Raw genomic sequence first — 20,955 nt, 5'->3', positions numbered from 1 at the left:
TCCAAGTTACCTTTCTCTCTCTAGCCAAACAATCCTGCCTTCCTGAGGCCTTAGGGGATGCAGCCATAGAAGACTGGAGCTTTGTGGCCACAAAATTTCCTCCCTGTAAGAGGCAGCTAGTTCCATGGTCCCCTTTTTACAGCAAGTTTATTCCCAGAGGTCTGTGGCGTGGGGCATGTGGATTTTAATTGCAGCTGGCATTAGTCATTACTCGCATTGTTAGGCATCTAGAACACTTGGCTAGCTGGATGCTATAGAAACCACATCTAGCATCTCCCTGCAGACCAGAACCAGGACATTGTCTCACTGCAGTTTGACAAAGGCTGTTCTCTCTCCGATGTGAAAATCAAATCATCAGACTCCCGAATAACCGGAGAAAAGAAATACAAATTTATTATTTTTCCTTCCAACACAAATACACTCTTTTTCCAGAGCAAATTAGAAATACAGACACAATTTCCTACCAGCGTGAGAGAGACTACCTAGAAATGAGGGACATGGAAATGAGCTACAATTGTTCCAAAACACAGTAGTATGAGGACAGAGGAAGAATGCAGGTTCTTTGGGTGAAGGTGAAACAACCCAAAGCACAGGCATGTCATTGTTCACATAGCAGGAATTAGCCTGCTGGGAAAATAATCACACTCCTTTTTTATTTCTGGTAAAGCTGCTCATGGAATTCCTGGTAAGTGACTATGAACCATATCACATAGCATGGTATACAGAAGCCATGTGAGACTAAAGGAAAAACCTTTTCTGAGCCAGCGGAAAATCACAGCTATCCAGTTTGCAAACAGCTACAGCTTCACAGAGGAGCACTGGCTTGATGGCGGTTTCTCAGCCACACTGCCTGGGCAAGCAGGACCTGGGCTGTTACCAGCATCCACGTGGTAAAGCTGTACCTAGTGCTTGAAGCCCTTTCCATTTGTGGGTCTCAAGGGCTGTGGCTTCACGAGGAATCAAGCTGTATTTTTAACCTGTGTTAAAATCCGAGTGTAGACAAGGCAAGTTGTAGCGGGCCAATGTGAACTGCTGGCTTCCCCCTCATGTTTGCTATGGCCAGCCTCCCTTTCTATCGCATCAAATGGAAGTCTTTGTGTTAACTTGTGGGGCTCTTCACATCCTGTCCCCACCCAATCTACCATCTCTTGTTCACTATTGAGATGCTGGCTCCTGCCTCTGACTAGACCATGAGGCTACTCTCCATCACCCACTTGTTACATCTTCAAACAAGCCCCTTTGTGCTTCCCCAGGCTGCCTCTCCCACTTGGTAGGTGTGCCCCGTAAGCATCCCTGGAGCTGCCTCCTTATCCACCTTCCAAACCTTCCTTAAAACTTTCCTTTACTGCAATGCGGACAAAAATCAATGAGGCTGCTGGAGTGCTGAGCCCTCTGCCTGTCCTGCTGACCAGTGTGGTCTCATGGGTTCCATGTGCCCCCCGTTTGCCTGGCTCCAGCTCGTGGCTGGTGAGCTCTGTGGGGCACGGGTCATCTTTATGTTCTATGTTTGTACAGCACTTCGCACATTGGTGTCCTGGAGCTAGAGCACCTGGCTGCTCTTATAAAACAAATACCCCTCCTAATAAGACAGGTTAAAAACAACTGCCGTGTTTACATTAGGATTGTTACGTAGGTTAATACACCTTTCTCCTGCTGAAGGCCAGGTCCAAATGTTTCATGTACAGGTCAACAGATGAAGTCTCCCAATGAACCTGTGCAGTGGTTTGTATATTGTCCCTCTTTCGCAGATGGGGAAACTGAGGCGGAAGTGACTTGGCCAAGGTTATCTAGCAGGCCAGTGTCAGAGCTGGGAGTAGAGCTCAAACCTGCCTCCCAGTGCTGTCCTCTAACCTTGAGGTTTAGATGTAAAATCTCCAGGCCAGAGAGTCTGTCTCTGCCTGCCTCTAAAAGGCCGGCACATAGAAATGATATTTCTCTCTCTGTGGCTTCCTAGTGACTCCACAGAAGGGGGAACGTCTGTTACTCTAGCAGCCCTGCTGGGAAGGGATCCCCCTTGGTTAACAGCTATGCTTCTGCAGAGTGAGCAGCAATTCTGACAGATGCTGCAGCCTTGGCTGGGGGGCTGAACGCTGGGGATGTGGATGGACCCCAGGGTATGAGCTGTAGCTGACCATCTAATTCTGTCCCATCAGAGCTCTGCATCTGTGAGATTTCCATGAGCACCACAAGGTCGCAGCAAGTCTAGTCCTGGAGCGTTTTGTCTGAAAAGCTCCTCTGCAGGTCAGCACCCTGCAGCCTGTGCTAGGCATTGACTGAGGCAGGAATAAATGCCTGCTGCTTCCCTGCTTGCTCTTCAGTACTGCCAGAAACTGACCATCCCGCTCAAGGCATGGAAATCCTGCTCTGAACGACATGGTGCAGAGAACATGGGGCCTTAAATGTTGACTTGGGCAAGAGTGTCGGCCTGCTGTGCCCGTTAGCGGATGGCATTTTTGGCTCTTTCTAGGCATGCTTCATTGCAAGGTTCACTGAGGGCTCAGGGACGTGGGGCATGCAGAGAGGCGATGGAAAGGGTCCCCAGGAGGTCCCTGTTCGGTGCCGGATGAAGCCAGCATTCAAGCAGAGTGGCCAAAACTGTGGTGTTTTTCCTGTCGCGCCATGCGTCTCTCAACCAATCAAGGCCCAGAAGCAGGGCAAGAATCCACAATGAGGCACACAGGAAAAACGGATGACAGGAGCTCCGTCCTGCACCCATGCTGCACATGGCCTTAGCTAGACAGCTAGTCCTCTCAGTAGGAGAGGGGTACCGTGGGTCTGGGAGCGGGAAGCCTTGCAGTGGGAGACAGCAGTCCTTTGCGTGGTCCATGGCTGCGTACAGCAATGGCATGGCCTGGGAGCCAACAGAACAACAAACCCTCTTGTTCCAACAGTGCAGTTTGCGGACAAAGCGAGGGCTGCCGGGATTTCTACATGGTTCTTAAATACACCACCAGGGTCCAGACAGTCTAGCTCCTCAGGGGCTTTCTACCTGCCCTTCCCCTACATTTTTTTCCTCCACTGCTAAAAGGAACAATCGTAACACAGAGATTTCCCTCAGCAAGGTGGGGGTCTCGTGCTGGTGGAAATGATGAGGCGCTAGTTCAGGTGGCGTGGGACACGGCTTTGTTGCACTAGCGCTGAGACCAGGTACACTCATGTCATGGGTGGCACCAGCTGGCGGCCTTGAAAGAAATACAAACACAGGAAAGGAAATGCTAGCCAACCTGGGGAAGGCTGTGGTGTCCCAGTCCGTTTACTGGCTGCCCTCCGGGTCTGACGTGTGGTTTTTCATCTGCAAAGAGATTTCATTACTACATTACATTACTCATCCTTGTGGGCCACATTTCCAGAACAGGAGGACGTGTGGCACCTTAGAGACTAACCAATTTATTTGAGCATGAGCTTTCGTGAGCTACAGCCCACTTCATCGGATGCATCCAGAACAGCCAGCATCAGCCACATGTACCAAAACACGTGGCCCCGCTCGTGTGTGCCCATGGCTACCTGTGGGTCCCTGTGCACAGTCCCTGCTCATGTGTGCACAAGGCTACCTGTGGGTCAGTGAAGGCAGGGAGATGGCAGGGCTCTGACGTTGCCCTGCTCCACCTGTATGGGACAATGTTAGTCAAAGCGTACCCAGTATCAATCGCTGACAAAGTTGCCCTGATTCATTAAGTTAGTAGTAATTTGTCTTATGAATTAAAGTAGTAAATGAGACGGAGTTGTTTCAAAATCATGATGCTCTGTTACAAGCCTGCTTGTCAGAAAACTGTTTAACAGCCCCTGTGCTGTTCCCTTGAATTGCTTAGTCATGCCATGAGTGTCCTGTGGGGGCTGCCACTTTGACTGGCTCACCTGCATCACTGGAGAGGCTACCAACACACCCAGCTATGATGCAGCCGGGTGAGGCACCTTGGCAGGGTTGTGTGCATCAGGCAGTGCCTGCTCCCTGGGCATCTCCTCGCTCCAGGAGTGTTTACAGTGTCGGTGTCCTGGGCATGCCATTTCTGGCCTGAAGGGGGACTGGCTGGCTAGGGATACAGCCCAGGGGCACTCCTGTCCTGCAAGGAGCCCAAGCCTCTCACAAAACTCCATTCTAGCAGCACTCAGCTCAGATGGCCCCCAGCTCACAAACCAGCGACTAATTCATGGCACTAAACACACACAATCCCATGCCCCCGGCCTCGGTGCCCGTCTCTCCGGACGCCCACACCAGCAGCATTCCACTCCAATGGCTACATGCACTCAGCAGCCCTCCCCCTCCCATAGTGCAGCTCCCGCGAACGGCAGCTGGAGGCGTGCAGGGGAGCCTGGCGTGACGACTGGGTAGTGGGGGGACGCAGGCCGAGTCACATGGGCTGGCAGATGAGCATTCCTGTGGCTCATGGGAACACCCAGTACATTTCCCCACGCAGGCAAGTGAGGACCATTTGGCTAAAGCCCAGAGAAAGCTAGCAGCCAAAAGCTCTCTCCCCTGCCTAGGCGCTGGGCTCCGCCCTCCACCATGCAGGGCCCACAACTAGGGTTGCCTACCCTCCCAGTTTCGCCAGGAATCTCCCGGAATGGGCGCTATCTGCCAGAAGCTACTGAAGCCAAACTGGGAGATTTTAGGCACTAAAAGTCCGGCAGCACAGCAGGGCTAAGGCAGGCTCCCTGCCTACCTAAGGCAGGCCCCCTGTGCCCCCCTGGGGCCGCAGGGATGTGCCGGCCATGGCTAAGAATGGTGCGCAGAGGGGGTGGTGTGTGGAGCCCCCTGGCGCCCTCACTTTGGGCGGCTCCCGGTGAGCTGTGCAGCGGTGCTAAGGCTGGCTCTGCCCCCGTAACTCCGATTGGCAGCAGTTTCCGGGCAATGGGAGCATGCCGAGACCCTTCCCCCCCGAGGAGATGCAGGGACGTGCCCGCCGCTTCTGGGAGTGGTGCGGGGCCAGGGCCTGCCTTAGCCCCACTGCACCGCCGCCCGGGAGCCGCCTGAGGTGAGCGCTGCCCGGCCGGAGCCCACAACCCTCACCCCCTCCTACACCCCAACCCCTTCCCCAGCCCTAAGCCTCCTCCTGCACCCGAACTCCCTCCCAGAGCCCACATCCCTTTCCCCCAGCCCCCTCCAGCCCCCAAACTCCCTCCCAGAGCTTGCACCCCACACTCCTCCCGAACCCCAACCTGCTGCCCCAGCCTAGTGAAAGTGAGAGAGGGAGGGGGAGAGCCAGCGACGGAGAGGGGCGGATGGGGTGAGCAGGGTGGGGCCTCAGCAAAGGGGCGGGATTTGTGTTTGTGTGATTAGACAGTTGGCAATCCTACCCTCGACAGAGCCGCTCTGCTGGGACCTACCGTCTCCTCGGTGTCTGTGCTCTCCTCCTCACTGTCGATGTCCCTCAGGTCGCTCTGCGCGTCAGCAGCTGGGGTCTCCTTCCCTTGTGGCTCCCGCAGTGAGTCCCCCACTGGGTACGAGGGCTCTTCGCTTGCTTGAGCCTTCTTCTTCTTCTCACCCTCCTTGGAGCCTGCAAGATCAGAGCAGCCCCTAGACAGCAGAGGCCTTCGGCAGCTCCAGGACTCTGGCTGCTCTCTGCTCTGCCTGGGAGGGATGTGCTCACAAGTCACTAGGGAAATGCCCCAGCCCAAAGGACTGTTAGTCTGTGACGGCCAAACCAGGACCATGCGGCAGCCAGCCAGGAGCCCGATAGTCACCCCCTAATCCTTCCACGAAGCAGGCTGCAGTGTCCTGCTAGCGAGCACAGCGGGGGAGGTTCCTAGGAGGCAACAGACCAGCCGGCTTAGCCGGGGGAGCATGGCACCTATCCTCTCTGCACAGTGCACCTTGTGCCACACTGCAGCCCCCCGGCCAGCTCTGGAAAACCAGTTCAGGGCAGCCCTGCCGACAGTCTCATGGGCGGGGGGGTGTTCCTGCCCAGCTGCTGGGCCCTCACATCTGTGTGGTGTGTGTGTGGGTAACAGCCTCCCCCACCCATCCCTCCTCCTCTTACCTCTCTCCCCAGGCAGCCGCTCCCGCCGCTGGTCCATCCGATCCAGACTCTCCAGCAAACTGTCCACCTGGGCTTTGATCTGGCTCAGCTCTCCCTTGATGGAATGCAGCTCTTCAGCACGCACTGCACAAGGGAGGAGGAGAGGCCATTAGGCTCCATGGACACGTACCTAGCCTGGAAGCAATGGGGAGGGTGATCCCGGCGGGGTTGGCAGCCTGGCTGGGCGGCCCACCTCAGAGCCATTCTGCACACTCTGGCTCTTGGTGGTTAAGCATCAGTTAAGTGCTGGGTGCTGCTGTCTGAACCTCCAAGCTGCGGGCAGGTCTCTGTCTCCCTTTGCACCTGCTGTGTATTTCCTCTTCTAAATGCACAGCAATTGGGCCAAGCTTTTCCCCCCTGGAGGCACCTGGAAGGGGCCTGGATTTTGGAACATCAGGCCCCTTTAAGGGCCCCTCCACAAGGCTCCCTAAATCCCTTGGCACGTTGGAAGGTCCCAGTTTCAGGGGCACCTATGTTTGAAAACGCTGTGCCTGTCAAACTCACACGTGGGGGCATGCGCCAGGCAGCTGCACGGGCACAGGCCAGTTAGCAGTTTTTGGGAGTCCCCTTGGAGACAGCAGCCTGTAAAATCTATTTAAAGGCCGAGTTCTTTCATTGCTCGGGCTGGGAGCTCTCAGCAGCAGGCTCCTTCCTATGGAGAACATGCTTCCCGCAAGCAGTGCGGAGTAGCCCCCGCCCTGAGTAGCCACCTGAGCCACACTCTGCCCAAGCCACGCTGTCCTTGTGCCTCACCCTCCCCGGGACACTCTCCACGACCTAGAGCAGTGACCCGCTCAGTGCCCCTAGCATCCCCTCCAGTCACCGCCCGCCCCCCCGCGATCTGTGACGCTTACGCTTAGTCCGACCCAGTGCTGCGTTGCCGCTGCCTCTTGGCCCCGGGTGGGGGATCAGGCTGCTCTTGCCACCTGCCCCCACGTGGGCTCGTCTGGTCTTGACTGGAATGCGATTGATAAGGGGCGGGATCTTCTGGTACTCGTACACCCTGCAAGGGGGAGACAGAGCCGTGTGAGGAGCGGGGCGGGGGCCCTAGCAGGATCCCCTGCGCCAAGTGTCACCAGCACTGCACTGTCCTCGGGGGAAGAAGGGGTCTCCAGGATGAGCAGGGAGAATGGAGAGGGGGGCCGAGCCCCACTCATGCCAGCAGGGAGCAGGAGTTGGGGACAGGGAGCTGGGGGGGGCTGCTATCCCTGGAAATCATAAGGCCTGAATGCCCAAGAACTGGATGCAGCATGCTACAGAGGGGAGCAGGGGCCAGTGGTCTGGCACAAGCCCTCCAGCCTCAGGGCAGCGCATGCTCTCAGGTGCAGTTGGGACACCCTGCTCAATTCCTCCCTCCCCATGGCGTTCAGTGAGGGGGTGGCCTAGAGGCACATGGCTCCAAACATGCTGAGCCCCGAATGAAGGAAGCAGAGCTGGAGCTGTGCACGAATGCACGGGGCAGCCCCAGCCCCAGCATGCCTCCTGCACAGCACCCACTGGGCTCCAGACGGCGTACGGCCTGCTGGGACATGAAGCCCTGCTCTATTACTGATAGTGCTGCTGCCTCACGGGGGTCCTGGCAAGCTGCCCTTGTGGCTCTGCGATGGGTGAAATGTGGTGCCCACAGGCTAGTGTCCAAAACGCCTGGCACCACATATCTCACCAGGGGATTTCAGCTCCTTTGAACGGGCAACCGCTTCCTCTTTAACCTCCTTGAGAGTTACCAGGAGTCGTGCAGCTGAGACGGACAGGTGCCTCAAACCATCCCCTCCCAGCCCCCAGTGCACTTCGCTGCCTACTGACTGTCAGCGCAGAGGGATGGGGCCCCATCGCCGATGCAGCAAAACCTGTTTGATACTGACGGAAGAAACAATCTGGTTTCGTGGATATTAATCGCCAGGGACTCTCTCTCTGCTAATCAGCTGCTATTAAATAAAGGCATAATGATGAGATCTGAGCCAGATCCTCAGCCGGTGCAAATCAGCACAGCGCGGATTGACTTCAAAGGAGCTGCCTCACCCGACACCAGCTGTTCCAGAACAGAGCCTGACTGCAAAGGCTCCTGGGATAGTGGGTACCAGTAGCAGATCTTCTACTCCACGTTTGCACAGCTGAACCCCAGGGCCCTCCTGCAGCTCCCAGGCACTGGCTGACAGTTCGTGTCTAGGGTATCTCTATCCTAACAAGTGAAGGTGTCATGGCAGCAGACAGGCAAGCTCAGGCTAGTTCGATCTAGCTAGCAGGGGTAGCAATAATAGTGACCATGCGGCAGCCTGGGCATCAGTGTGGGCTAGCAACCCCAGGGCGCAGCCAGGCTCCCCCGCAGGTTTGTGCTCAGGTTATTAGCCTGTGCTGCCATGTCTACACTATCCACGCTAGCTAGCTTAAAGCTGGCATGGGTATGCCTAGCCCATGCTACAACCAGCTCTTCCTCTGCAGTGGGGACATACCCTTAGGTAAATGAAACTTGGCCCCCTCTGTTCTGGGGCACTCAGAGCTGGGATACAGGGCGGGAAAGGAATTCGAACAGTGCTTCTTCAGTCCTCCTCCTCTAAACACCAAAGGGGGAAGAGCTGGCAGGTGCCCAGGGACCAGACATCGCTCACCTGTACGGGAAATCGTCCCTGTAGAGCTCATAGTCCAGGTCACAGTTACTGCTGCAGAAGGAGAGAGAAGGTAGCAAAGGAGGTGAGAGTGAGTCACTCACAGTGATGAGCATGATGGTAGCCATGCCTCCCCTGTGCCCCTGTCCCAGCACTGCCACTCAGCCACGGAGCCTGGGAACTCCCAGGAGGATGCAGCCATGCTTACTTTGTGAGATTTCTCTGCTTGCACAGTGTGGGGATCACCATGAGGTGTAGGGGGCACATCTGCATCACAGGGAGGGATCAGCAGTGAGCAGCATCTGCAAGGTCACTGTGACATTTGTAATTGTGGGTGCCTCTGGATTAGCTCAGAGGAACAGTACAGAGGGGCTGGCTGGGTTATAAGGCCCTTTGTTGTGTGTGTGTGTGGGGTTGTTTTATTTAAAATTTCCTGGGAATCTATTAATTTTTATAATATAAATTACAAAGAATGGGGGATAATTGGTGCAAGAAATGAATGTTGCCATTTTCTGGATAAATATCAGGGTAAGGATCACTGTCTTCTGCTGCTTTTGGTTTTGTAAGCTGTCAGAAAAACCCTTATGTTTGGAAACAGTCAGCTACAGTTTTTCATTTTCAACCCACTTCAGTATGAAAAGCAGTTGCCCAACTTTTATTTGTTTTGAATGTTGACAACTCTTGTAAGAGGGCATAACCGGGCCCTTTTTGGGCCTGCCTCTGCTCCAAAACCACTCCCAGACCTTCAGGTTCAGCAATCACCGGTGCAGATTAATTAAAAGGTGCAATCCCACCACCATCTCACTATATACAGAATGGAGGTTTCGGGCTGAAGGACTTCCCAGCCTCTGCCACCTGGAGAGAGAAGCTCCCACTCTCCAGCTTCCCCTCTTCGGACTGGCTTTTATGTAGCCCCAGGCTAATCAGGCTGGCACCTGTTTCCCCTTTGCCAATCAGGCACAGGTCACTCTAGGCAGCTCCAATTTACCTCCCTTAATGGGAGCTGGAGTGACAGAGGGCTGGCTCAGCAGTTCGTGCCCAGCACCCTGTCACACACCTCCCCCCGTTACCTAACCGCCAGATTCATCCTTCCCCGTCCTCTCTTCCCTCTACTGGATTGGGCACTACAGGGGAGTTCTCCTTCCACCTTCGGGTGACCCCCAGGTCCTCCTTGTGGGATTCATTTACCCCCCACCCACAGAAATTACACTGTGTGGGGGGTGGATAGCCCCATAGGTCCACTGCAACATATACGCCTGGGTGTGTTCCCTGTCCTTTTCCCCCATTCCCTTCCGGCAGGAGTTCGGGATTGGTCCCTACTTCCCCCTGGACACCCAGGGCCTCAGGTTTCTCAAACCCACCGAGCAGGGCCTGGGCCTCTTTTCCTGGGGGTCACCCTTGTAGGGAGCGCCGGTGGGCCTTTCTCCTCTGCTCAGGGCCTTGGGCAGGATGTCTCCCCATCTTCCTTCCTGACAGGCTTTTCATTGCAATTTCCTAAGGGGATTGGTCTCCCTCTCTACTGGGGCTTTGTGATTTAGGTGGTTCTACCTCCGTCATTGGGAGGCCTCCCCTTTTCCCCATGGTGGCTTCCTCCCACTGCCTCCTTTCCCTCCTGGGAAGGGGTCCCAGTCCATGCCCAACACCACCGGAAAAGGCAGCCCCTCTGCTACCCCAACCCATTTCCACTGGAATCTGCCCTGGACCTTGAGGGGCCCCTGGGCTATAGGCCACTGTCTCTTATCCCCAAGGACACATTCGAGGTTCATTTTGGCTCCGGGAATCGTCCAGTGCGGCTTTACCAGCCACCTCTGGATAAGAAACCAGGCTGAGGCTGTATCTATTAGGACCCTCTGTGGTTTCCTCCCCACCATCACCAGAACGGTGGACAGTCTCTGCCCCTTCCCTCCAGCATTAGTCCAGCCACAAAACTCGGCAAATCCACACTCCATGTACGAGCAGTCCCCCTTTTTATGTCCCGGTCGCCCGCACTGTCAGCGAATGATCAGTTGGGCCCCAGGTGGAGCTCCCCGGGTGTCTTCCCTTTTCCTCTCTGGGCCCTTTCTGGGTGGGGGTTCTTGGGCTTTCTCCCAGACTCCAAGTCTTTGTATGGTCGTCCCTTTTTCCTGGGGAAATTGGCCTCCGCATACTCCTTGGTCAGTTTCACGGCCCCTGCCACCATACTCGGTTGATGCCGCCTAACCCACACTCATATGTTGTCGGAGAGGTCCTGTAGGAGCTGTTCTAGGACCAATGTGTCCATAATCCCCTCACTGTCTGGGTGCTGGGTCTCAGCCAGTGGGTGGCCCAGTCCACCAAGCTTTGGGCAAACGCCTGGGGCTGTAACCCCCCCCCCCCCAACTCCCTTGTTGACCGTAACTTCTGGCAGTATTTCTCAGAGGACAGCCACCTTTACTGCCTCGTACCTCCTGGCCTGCTCCTCACTCAGGAGCATTTAGGCCGCTTGGGCTTTGCCTGCTAGATAGGGTGCGAGCCACAGGGCCCAGATTGCTCTATCCCATCCAGTCCCCGTGGCTAGCTGCTCGAAAGTGGGGAGGAATGCAACTGGGTCACTTGCCGGGCCCATATCACATCGTCCTGTGCCCGGATGCCATCCCCCACCATGGGACTCGCCATCCTCTGCAGGAGCTGCTGTACGCTGGCCTGCTCCTGCAGGCTTTTCTGCAGCTCGGCCTGCCAGGTAAGCAAACCCTGCCTCTTCACCTGGGGGGATTGCTGCAAGCTTTGCATAGCCTTCTGCGTGTCCTCCTGCTGCCTTACCAGCCACTGCAGCATCTCTTTCAACTCTGGGCCACCAAACTTGGCACTGGCTCAGGATCCCGGACAGGCCCCCATGTGTAACAGAGCATAACAGGGCTCCCCTGGGTCCTGCCCCTGCTCTGCTCTCTCCAAAAACCACTCACAGACCCTCAAGTTCAGCAACCACCACTGCAGTTTATTTACAGGGTGCAATCTCACCACCGTGTCACCATATACAGTATGGGGGTTTCAGTCTGAAGGACTTCCCAGCCTCTACAGGCAGGACAGAAGAGTTGCCACACTCCTTCCAGTCTCTGGCTTCCCCTCTTGTGTCTGCCGCCCCTTATCGTCCCCTGAGGCTTTTATGAAGCCCCAGGCTAATCAGGCTGGCACCTGTTTCCCCTTTGCCCATCAGACGCAGGTTTCTCTAGCCAGGTCCAATTTATCTCCCTGAATAGGAGCTGGTGTGACAGAGGGCTGGCTCAGCAGTTTATGCCCAGCACCCTGTCACAACTCTCCATGCTGTCTGTAAAGCTGGTACTTGTATGTGGCAGACGTGAAACTGATGACATGACGATTACCAGCACTCGAGTGCTTCCGGTATTTCTGACCCAGCTCCCCACTCAGGAAGGGGAGATGATGGCTAGGTCACCTGGGACACCCAGCTCTCCTTCCGGAGCAGGGAGCTGGATCTAGCGTGTTCCAGCACTTCCAAAATTAGGGGGGAAATCAGTAAAAATGGAATTATGGCTTTTGTAAAACCCAAGAATGTTTCAGTAAAAATTGAAAAGGAAAGGCCTTATGGGGGAGACCGGCATCGAGGGTCACTCTGGATTCTCAGGGTATTCCGATGCTCCCTCCAGGAAGTTTATTACTGAGCATGTCTGTGTCTCAGCAGGGAGTTTAGACAGAGATGAGCCCCCTTTCGAGCAGTCTAAGCAGGACCTGTTATCTGGGAATCGGCAGTTATAGGTTTCTGATGTTAAATTTCATGGTTTCTGGTTTCGTGCTCACACTATCTGGTCTTTCAGCTCCAAATTAAGAAGCAATCTGTTAGGGAGAGCATCTCCAAGGCAAGAAGCCAGCATGCCTGTAATAAATCATGCACAGTGAACCAGAAGTTTGGGGTCTGTGTGAAGGATGTAATAAAATATTCTGTAAAAGCTCATTCTGCTGCTTGAGCTCTTGCAGAGTCAGTAGCTGCTAGATTAACACTAATATGAAGCTTTACTTTGAAGTGTCACCACTCTGTGAGGGTGCCAGGGGTGGGGGAAGAATGCAAAAGTCCATGACAAGTTTCCCTTGGGTCCAGTGTTTCTATTACATCAGCAGAAACATCTGAGACGAAGGAAGGGCTTGTGATTAAGACATATGGCTGGGAATCAGGAGATTTGAATTCAGTTCTCCTATAGCTCCGCTTTATGATTTTAGAGGAGTCAGTTCCCATCTCATTGCCTCAGTTTCCCTCTCTGTATAACAGGGATAATGATCCTTACCTCACCCAGAAAAATGGTTTTGAGTTTTAGTTCATTCCTGTTTGGAAAGTGCTTTGGAGACCCTTGGCTGGAAGGGGCTGGTGAAGGGCAAAGGATGAGAGGTGATACCATGGTTTAAAAGTTTGGGGGACCAGAAGTGAGAATGCAGGAGGCTTCCGGCTGGGCACAGATGTTACCTGTTAGCTCTGTGTTCTTGGGGAACCAGGGTGCAGTACCCAGCCTGTCTGGCTCACGAAAGACCATCCCTTCCCCCAGCCTTTGCTTGAACCAAAGTCGATCAGAAGAAAGACTTACAAAAAGCAATGAAAAGGCAGTGGGAGACACACCTAAACCCCTCCAGACAAGGGTGACAGGATTAAGGAAACTCCCCTAGCCTCATTTGCATCAAAGATGGGACAGGGAGGCATCTCTATTAGCATACAGAATGGACAACAGAGATTCCAAGGCAAGAACCGCATGGACCTCTGGGACCAGAAAAGCAGGGAAGCACTGCATGATGGGGGGGCTCTGCTCCAGCTGTTAATGAACCTACGCCTGCACATACCCAGCTCAGTAGTTATCAGCCCAATACTAGTAATAAATCCTTTATTGGTATGCAAAATACTGAAGCTGCCTAATTGCATTGTGAGCTCCCTCGAAGGAACACCGCCCATAGCCAGGGACGATCAGTTCCTATTGTCCCGCCTGAACAAAACAACTCTGGTATACTCCCTTGAGCCATCAGTTTACCCATAAACAAATCTAGTGTTCTCCCTTGAACATTGTTCTTTCCCTACAAAAACCCCTACCCACGTGCAAGTGTTCTGATGCCAGCATCCAAAATCTGAATCAGTTCTATTGGGACTTCATCGTCTCCTGACTGATTGTGCTGGGGGCTGTGCCTGTCCCAGCACTCCGGACCCTCAGCTAACACCACCACCTGGGACCCCTGATCGATTCCAGCTTCACAGAGTGGTAAGAACCCAGCTCTCTCTCGGTACAGCCGCCTGACCCCGACTTGTGTGATCAGTTTTAGTTTTCTAAACCTGACCTTTATAATAAAATTTAAGTTAGATTTAATATTATAACTGTTTTGTTTGTTTGGCTCCCCTATGGTTATTACCTGGCAATAAATAATTTTCATGGTTAAGCTGGTTGCTTCTCTCCTCCCCCAACCCCGTGGATGTTTTTTGGCTTCCTCATTTGCTCTGCAGCAACGCTCCTCGAACCTAAGCTAAAGATCCCTGCAGCACCCAAAAATCCTGTGGGGTTTGCTCATTAACTGGGTTACTACCAGAACAATTGTAACATGAAAATGGGGATAGGGACGTGCTGAACCTGGGGCATATGAGGCTGGCAGCTTGGAAATGCTGCTTGACCCAGACTACTGTGTCCAGGGACATATAAGGGGTCAGCTTGGGAGTGCTGATTAACCCGGTCCTCTCAAATGTGCTCTGTTAATGTGTGTGTTCGACTGATTCTCGGGCTGGAAGAACCCAGCCCTGGAACCTCGGTCCTGCAGGACAGCTCCATTGGGAGGGGACTTGCAGAAGTAGAGCTCCGTGTGAGAACATAAGTGACACAAGCAGTACATTGATAGAATTACAGAACATGCCCCCCACCCCCCCACACACACAGAAGAGTAACCCTAATAAATAAGCGAACCCCAAAGTAACGGGCAAATCTGGTGACATAGGGGACACATCCTCGAGAGTTGGGAGAGAACATGTTCCACTCCTGCACCAACCACCACCCAACAGCTGGCTGCAACCAGGCAAAGCATTCACAGGAGTGCATATTTTTGTTGACTCATTATTCAGTTCAATAACCACAGAACCAAATCTGAGCTGATCTTTTCAGAATGCATTTCCCCCATTAGCAAGAGGAAGTTACTCACCTTGAGCAGTAATGAGGGTTCTTCGAGATGTGTCCCCATTATGGGTGCTCCACTGTCAGAGTGCGTGTGCCCCACGCTGCTGATTGGAGAATTTCAATAGCAGCCTGTCCCGCATGTGCATTGCCTCACTCACCACAAGGCTTGCCAGCGTGCACGGGCATTTCCCTCCTCAGTTCTTCTCTACCACAGAGTCAACCAGAGGGAACCCTGAAGTAGAGGGAAGGAGGGTGGGTCGTGGAGCATCCATATGGTCACACATCTCCAAGAACCATCGTTAGGATACAAGGGGAGTATCTTCTTCTTTGAGTAGTGTCCCTATGGGTGCTCCAAAGTAGGTGACTCCTGAGCAGTATCCACCACGGGAGGCTGGGACTTCGGAGTCAAGTATGATATAGAGAACAGTCCTGTGGCACCTAATTGGGCATTTGTAGCCAAATCCCCCATACTGCTATGCAAATGTATGCACAGATATCCAGCTAGCTGCTCTGCAGATCTCTGATATGGGGACCTTGGAGAAGGTGATTGAAGAGGAGACTGACCTCATGGAATATGTGCATATTGAAGATGGGGGTGTTACCCCACACAGCTGGTAGCAGAGTTTAATACAGCCAGAGACTCACTTGGAGAGTGGCTGAGCTGAGATCAATCCACCTTTCGATTTATCCGCAACGGAGAGAAAGACTTTCAGAGATTTTCTAAAGGTTTTTGTTCTGTCCAAATAAAAGGCCAAGGCTCTTTTCACATCAAGCATATGGAGGATGGCTTCCCTGTTGTCCTCAGGATGTTTGGGATAAAATGTTGGAAGCTGCAGAAGTCACTTTAGGGGTGAACTTTGAATGGGGTCTGAGTGTAACTTTGCCAGGGAAGAACACAGTACAAGGGGATGCGCCATCCAAGCTCGTATTTCCCCTATCCTGGCCGAAATGATGGCAATGAGGAACACCTTCTGAGTCAGTGAACAACAGGCCATGGTCTCAAATGGCCGTCGAGCCAGTCATTTTCACATTAGGTTGAGGTTCTGTTGGGGAATGGGGGCCTGGGTTGTGGGAAGAGGTTTGCTTTGCCTTTAAGAAACATCTTAGTAGTTGGATGGGAGAGGACTGAGTAGTCTTCTGCCTAGTGGAAGGTTGCTACTGATACTAAATGAACCTTCAGCGAGCTAACAGAGACCCGATTTCTTTAAGGTTAATAGGTGGTCTAGGACCACCGGTAGGGTGGCTGAATTTGGGGTGACCACCTTGGGCTGGCACCTCTTCCATTTCTGAAGGTACGTATGACAAGCGGTGCCCTTTCTACTGTGTAATAGCACCTCCTGTTCCTCCTCAGAGCAAGATGTTTCTATGTGCTGGAACCATGAAGGAGCCAGGCTTTGAGTCGCAGGATCTGCAGATTGGGGTGGAGGCTGTGACCCTCGTTCTGCGACAGGTGGTAGAGTCATCGGCAGACATAATGCCAGCTGTGACAGGTAAGGGTACTGTGTCTGCCTGGACCAGGTGGGGACGATCAGAATGATGTTTGCTTTTTCCCTTTTTATCTTCAACAGGACTTTCAGTAATACAGGGAATAGGGGAAAGGCATAAAGAAGGCCTTTGTTCCAAGGAAGGAGAGCATTTACCATGGAGTGTCGTCCAATCCCCCCCAGAGCAGTACTGTTGACATTTCTTGTTTTGGTGAGCAGCAAACAAGTTTATTACCAGCATCCCCTATTGTTGGAATATGTCATGTAGAATCGCTGACTCTATCTCCCATTCACAGTCACACAGGAATTTGCGGTTGAGATTGTTGGCCCTCATGTTGTGTATTCCCGATAGGTAGGTGTGACAAAGTGGGGATTTCCCCTGGTTATGTTGTATGTGAGCCTATGTGAGTCTTACTGTTTTGCATGAATGCTGTGTGTGCCTCAGTTTCCCTGTGTATTGCACCAATGACTAGGTAGTAGGATTAAGGGGGTGTGAGTTTTGTGGGGGCTACTCCAGCTGCCTGCATGGATGCTATGGCTGCCCCTTCGTAACCTGAGACCCAGGAGGGGGATGTGACCAGGTGACTCTTGGCGCTGGAAGCGAGACACAGGCCGGAGGAGAAGCAACGGTCAGGGCAGGGGGCAGCAGGTGGAAACGGGTCAGTCTCAGATGGCTTGGGGCGCAGGGCGAGGGCCGGAGCCCTGGCTCTGGGCTCCCCTCCTCCCAAGATGCACTTGGCTGAAAATCAGTGATTTCTGTGATAGCAAACTCTGTTCTACGTTGTGTTCCTGTCGACTTCTGTTTTACCAGCTGGCTGAGAGTGACGTCTGACTGCGGAGTTGGGGTGCAGGGCCCTCTGGCTTCCCCAGGAGCCCCGCCCAGGTGGACTTGCTGTGGGAAGCACATGGTGTGGAAGGGGATGCTGAATGCTCCGAGGTCAGACCTAGGAAGGTGGAAGCTGTGGAAGCTTCTTGCCCTGGCAACAGTCTGCTCAGAGAGAGGAGGCTCCCCCAGAGTCCTGCCTGGCTTCGTAGTGAGCAGTTCCAGAGCAGCGCCCCGGTGACTGTGACAGTAGGTCACTGACGTTAGGGTGTTATGCGAGATGCACTGGTTCCCAGCTTCAGTGCTTCTACACACAGGAAATGAGACCTGGTGCCTCCCTACCAGTTTATCTGCCAGGTTGTCTGTCATGACCTTCGTGTGCGTTTCCCTGATCAGCAGGAGGAAGTGAGCGCACACATTTCTGATTGCTCTGAGCTCGAGCAGGTTGATATGGAGGCCTGTCTCCGCTACAGACCATTTGCCCTGTATTGTGCGACCATTGAGATGCACTCCCCATCCTATGAAGGATGCGTGGGTGGTCAGGGGAAGGGATCTGGAAGACTGAGAAAACAGGATTCCCGTACACACATTTATCAGGTCCTTCCACCAGTCTAAGGATTGCTTGACCCTGGTGGGCAGTGATAGAAGCTTGCCTATGTTGCCTTTGTTCAGCTTGTAAACTGAACCAAACCAAGCTTGAAGGCATCTCATGTGTAGTCTGGCATGAGCACTAACTGATGTGCCCACGGCCATGTGGCCCAGAAGCTGAAGGCAGTGCCTGGCCAAGATTTGGGGGCTGGATTGCACTGTCTCTATCAACGAGGAGAGACTGAGAAATCTGTGATGTGGGAGGAGCGCCCACGCCTGAGTGGAGTCAAGGTCAGCTCCTATGAATTCTAGCCTCTGTACCGGTGTAAAGGTTGATTTTTGTTCGTTGATTTGTAGGCCAAGATTCAGAAACAGGTCCCGTGTGGTCTGAGTGACTCATTGGGCCTCTGTGCAGGACTGTGCCCTGAGAAGGCAATCATCCAGGTAGGGATAAATCATTACTTCCTGAGAGCATAAGTGGGCCGCTACTACCAAGAGGACCTTGGAGAACACCTTGGGGGTCAATGAGAGGCCAAAAGGGAGTACTCTGTACTGGTAGTGGTCTTAGCCCAGCATGAATCTAAGGTAACACCTGTGACGTGGTATGATAGAAATGTATGCATCTTGAAGGTCAAGGGCCGAGAGCCAATCTCCTTCCTCAAATGCTGAATGATCACAGATGGGTGACCATCCTGAATTTCTGCACTTTGACGTATCTGTTGAGTGCTCTGAGGTCCAGTATGGGTCTCCAGCCTCCCTTTTATTTTGGTATCAGGAAGCAGCAAGAGTAGAAACCTTTGGCTCTGAGGTGCATGGTCACAGGTTCTATAGCTCCTACTCTGAGGAGATGGTTTACCTCTTAACGTAGCAAACTCTTGTGAGAAGGGTCCTTGAAGCAGGATGGGGAAAGGAGAAGTGGATGGCATATCTATTCTGAATGATCTCCAGCACCCACTTGTCAGAAGTTACCCGTTCCCAGATGCTGCAGAATGGGGTAAGGTGGTCTCCAAAAGGAGGAGTGGGGTTTCCCATCGTAAGGTGGTGAGAAGAGTGTTCTACAAGTGCCTCGACCAACCCATCAAAACTGCCAATTGGAGGTTGCAGGGTGAGAGGATGACAGCTGTGGCCCCGATTGTTTTCACTTGGGGAACCTTGATTTCTTTCTCTGTGGCTCACAAGATCCCTGTGACAAGCACTGAGGCACGTACTGTGATGACCGGGACTTAAAACAGCGGCTGAGGGCTGTATTTTCTCTTGTAGGCCGGCGTGTATCCCTAGGGAACAAAGGGTCGCCCAAGAATCCTTCAGCATGTGAAAGGACACATCTGTCTTTTCAGTGAACAGCTTCAATCCCTCAAAGGGAAGGCCCTCCACCGTGGTTTGGACCTTTTTAGGGAAGCAGACAACTGCAGCCACGAGGCTCTTCTCATAATCATGGGCGTGGAACTTGAACATGCCGCCATGTGTGCCGCATCTAATGCAGACTGGAGAGACATTTTCGCCACCAGCTGGCCCTTGTTAATTATGGCCATAAATTGGTCTTTGTGGGAGTCCAGGAGCTGATCAATAAAAGAACCTAGTTTCACATAATTCTAGTAGTCATATTTGGCCAACAAGACCTGGTAATTAGCCACCAGGCATTGAAGAGTGGCTGATGAATACGTCTCTCTGCCAAACAGATCCAAGCATTTCCCGTCTTGGCCATAAGGGGTGGATTTAAACTGGTACTGGCAGCTCCTAGAATTAACTGCATCCACAATGACGGAATTGGGAGGCAGGTGGGAGAACAGAAATTCCGTGCCCTTTGCCAGCACATAATACTTTTTGTCTGCTTGCTTGCATGTCAATGGGATGGACACAGAGGTCTGCCACATAACTCTGGCAGGACCCAGGAGCACCTCTTAACTGGGAGGGCCACTCTGGCAGAAGTGGAAGAGTGTAGAATGTCCACCAGTTTGTGGTGAGGCTCAGTCACTTGGTGTAGCTGTACTTGCAGGCTTGTACTTCTTGTACTTCTGCCACGCCCTGAGCTAAGTCCTGGAATGATTTAAAATCATCCATCATGGATGGCGGAGGGGGCATCACTGCCTCGTCAGGTGAGGACCATGAGAGACGAGCTTGAAGGGTATCTTCCCTTTCTGCCTCAGCTGCAACTTCCTCCCCTAGGTGCTCAGGAGGTTCTGAACCCTTTGAGTTGGTTCTTGCCCGCTGGTATACCACACTAGGGGCATGGGAGGCTTGTTGCCTCGGGGCCTGCCAGGGGTCCCAGTACGGCCCTTGAGGGTAAGGGGCTAGTGGCTGGTACCATGCCTGCCCAAACCATGGAGGCTGAGCGTCGGGCGGGTGGTACACTTGGTGTCCCTGATGAAATTGGGACTCCTATGGCGGGTAGGATGAGCAGTGGGAACCCAAGTGCTCTTGCTCACTATCTGACTCTGATGTGGAGAAAGGTGGTGCATAGCATGGAGCTGTCATTTAGTCCAGTGCTCTGGGAGAACTCGGCAGCGGAGCCCTGGTACTGAGGAGGAGCCCTGGTGCTGTGCCAGACACTGAGAGATCCATGGCGCAACAGAAATCCGCCAGCGTGGATGGCATCGGTACCGATAGTTGTCAGTGCCAAGAGGTTTGTACCGACGGAATTGGAGACACGGACCTAATCGTACGGTCCATCAGTGCCACGTTCACCAGGACTGGTGCCAGTGTCAATGACCACATCGACATAGCCTTCCCCAGGGTGGATCTTCCATGCTTTCACGTCCCCGCGGTACCAGCACTTCTTTGTCCGTGCCCATCGGGCCTTTGTGCAGCCCAACTTGCTCTGTCGGCTCGGTACCGCACAGGCCCTGGCCACCAGCTCTACACAGCTTCGGTGCTGTTAGTAGCGATGCTACTGACAGAGCTCGCGGTCATTTGCTGCTCGATTGCGGCTTGCTATGGGGACTCATAGATCTTTTCTTAGCAGTCTTGAGTGAGTGGCGCATCTCCTTGGGATCGCCTGCCTGCAGCGTAGAAGGTTGAAGTGATAGCTCTCGCCAGGACTCCAGTGGTTGAAGGGCTGACTCCACGAGCAGGAGTTTGAGATTTTGTCTATATTGGAACTTTGCCGGCAAAACTTTTGTCATTCAGGGGTATTAACCCCCCCCCCCCATGACAAAAAAGTTTTACCGACGTAAAGCGTGGATATGAACAGCGCTCTCCTGCTGACAAAGCCACTGGCACTGGTGGGGGGTGGAAGTTTTTTGCCATTAGGAGAGCTCTCTCCTGCCGACAAACAGCAGCTACACTGCGCAGCTTTTAGCAGCACAGCTGTCGCTAAAAGCGAGGTAGTGTAGACAA

The 20,955-nt window shown here is 53.4% G+C and overlaps 1 protein-coding gene across 1 annotated transcript in view; it reads right to left on the bottom strand.

The window, feature by feature from the left end:
- Positions 1 to 367: 367 nt before the first annotated feature.
- LOC125620750 (uncharacterized) overlaps positions 368 to 20,955 on the bottom strand; it is a 52,983-nt gene continuing 32,395 nt past the window's right edge. The window contains exons 3-7 of the mRNA XM_048816859.2: positions 8,624 to 8,674; positions 6,872 to 7,020; positions 5,979 to 6,101; positions 5,326 to 5,495; positions 368 to 3,292 (exon numbers count right to left, since the gene is read on the bottom strand). Of these exons, the coding sequence (XP_048672816.2) occupies positions 3,254 to 3,292; positions 5,326 to 5,495; positions 5,979 to 6,101; positions 6,872 to 7,020; positions 8,624 to 8,674 (532 nt within the window). The 3' untranslated portion in view covers positions 368 to 3,253. The remainder of the gene's footprint in view (positions 3,293 to 5,325; positions 5,496 to 5,978; positions 6,102 to 6,871; positions 7,021 to 8,623; positions 8,675 to 20,955) is intronic.

This window comes from Caretta caretta, chromosome 12 (genome assembly GCF_965140235.1).
Source record: "Caretta caretta isolate rCarCar2 chromosome 12, rCarCar1.hap1, whole genome shotgun sequence".
NCBI lineage: Eukaryota > Metazoa > Chordata > Testudines > Cheloniidae > Caretta > Caretta caretta.
Note: the sequence above shows the minus strand (reverse complement) of the source record. Positions and strands in the feature narration are given on the sequence as shown.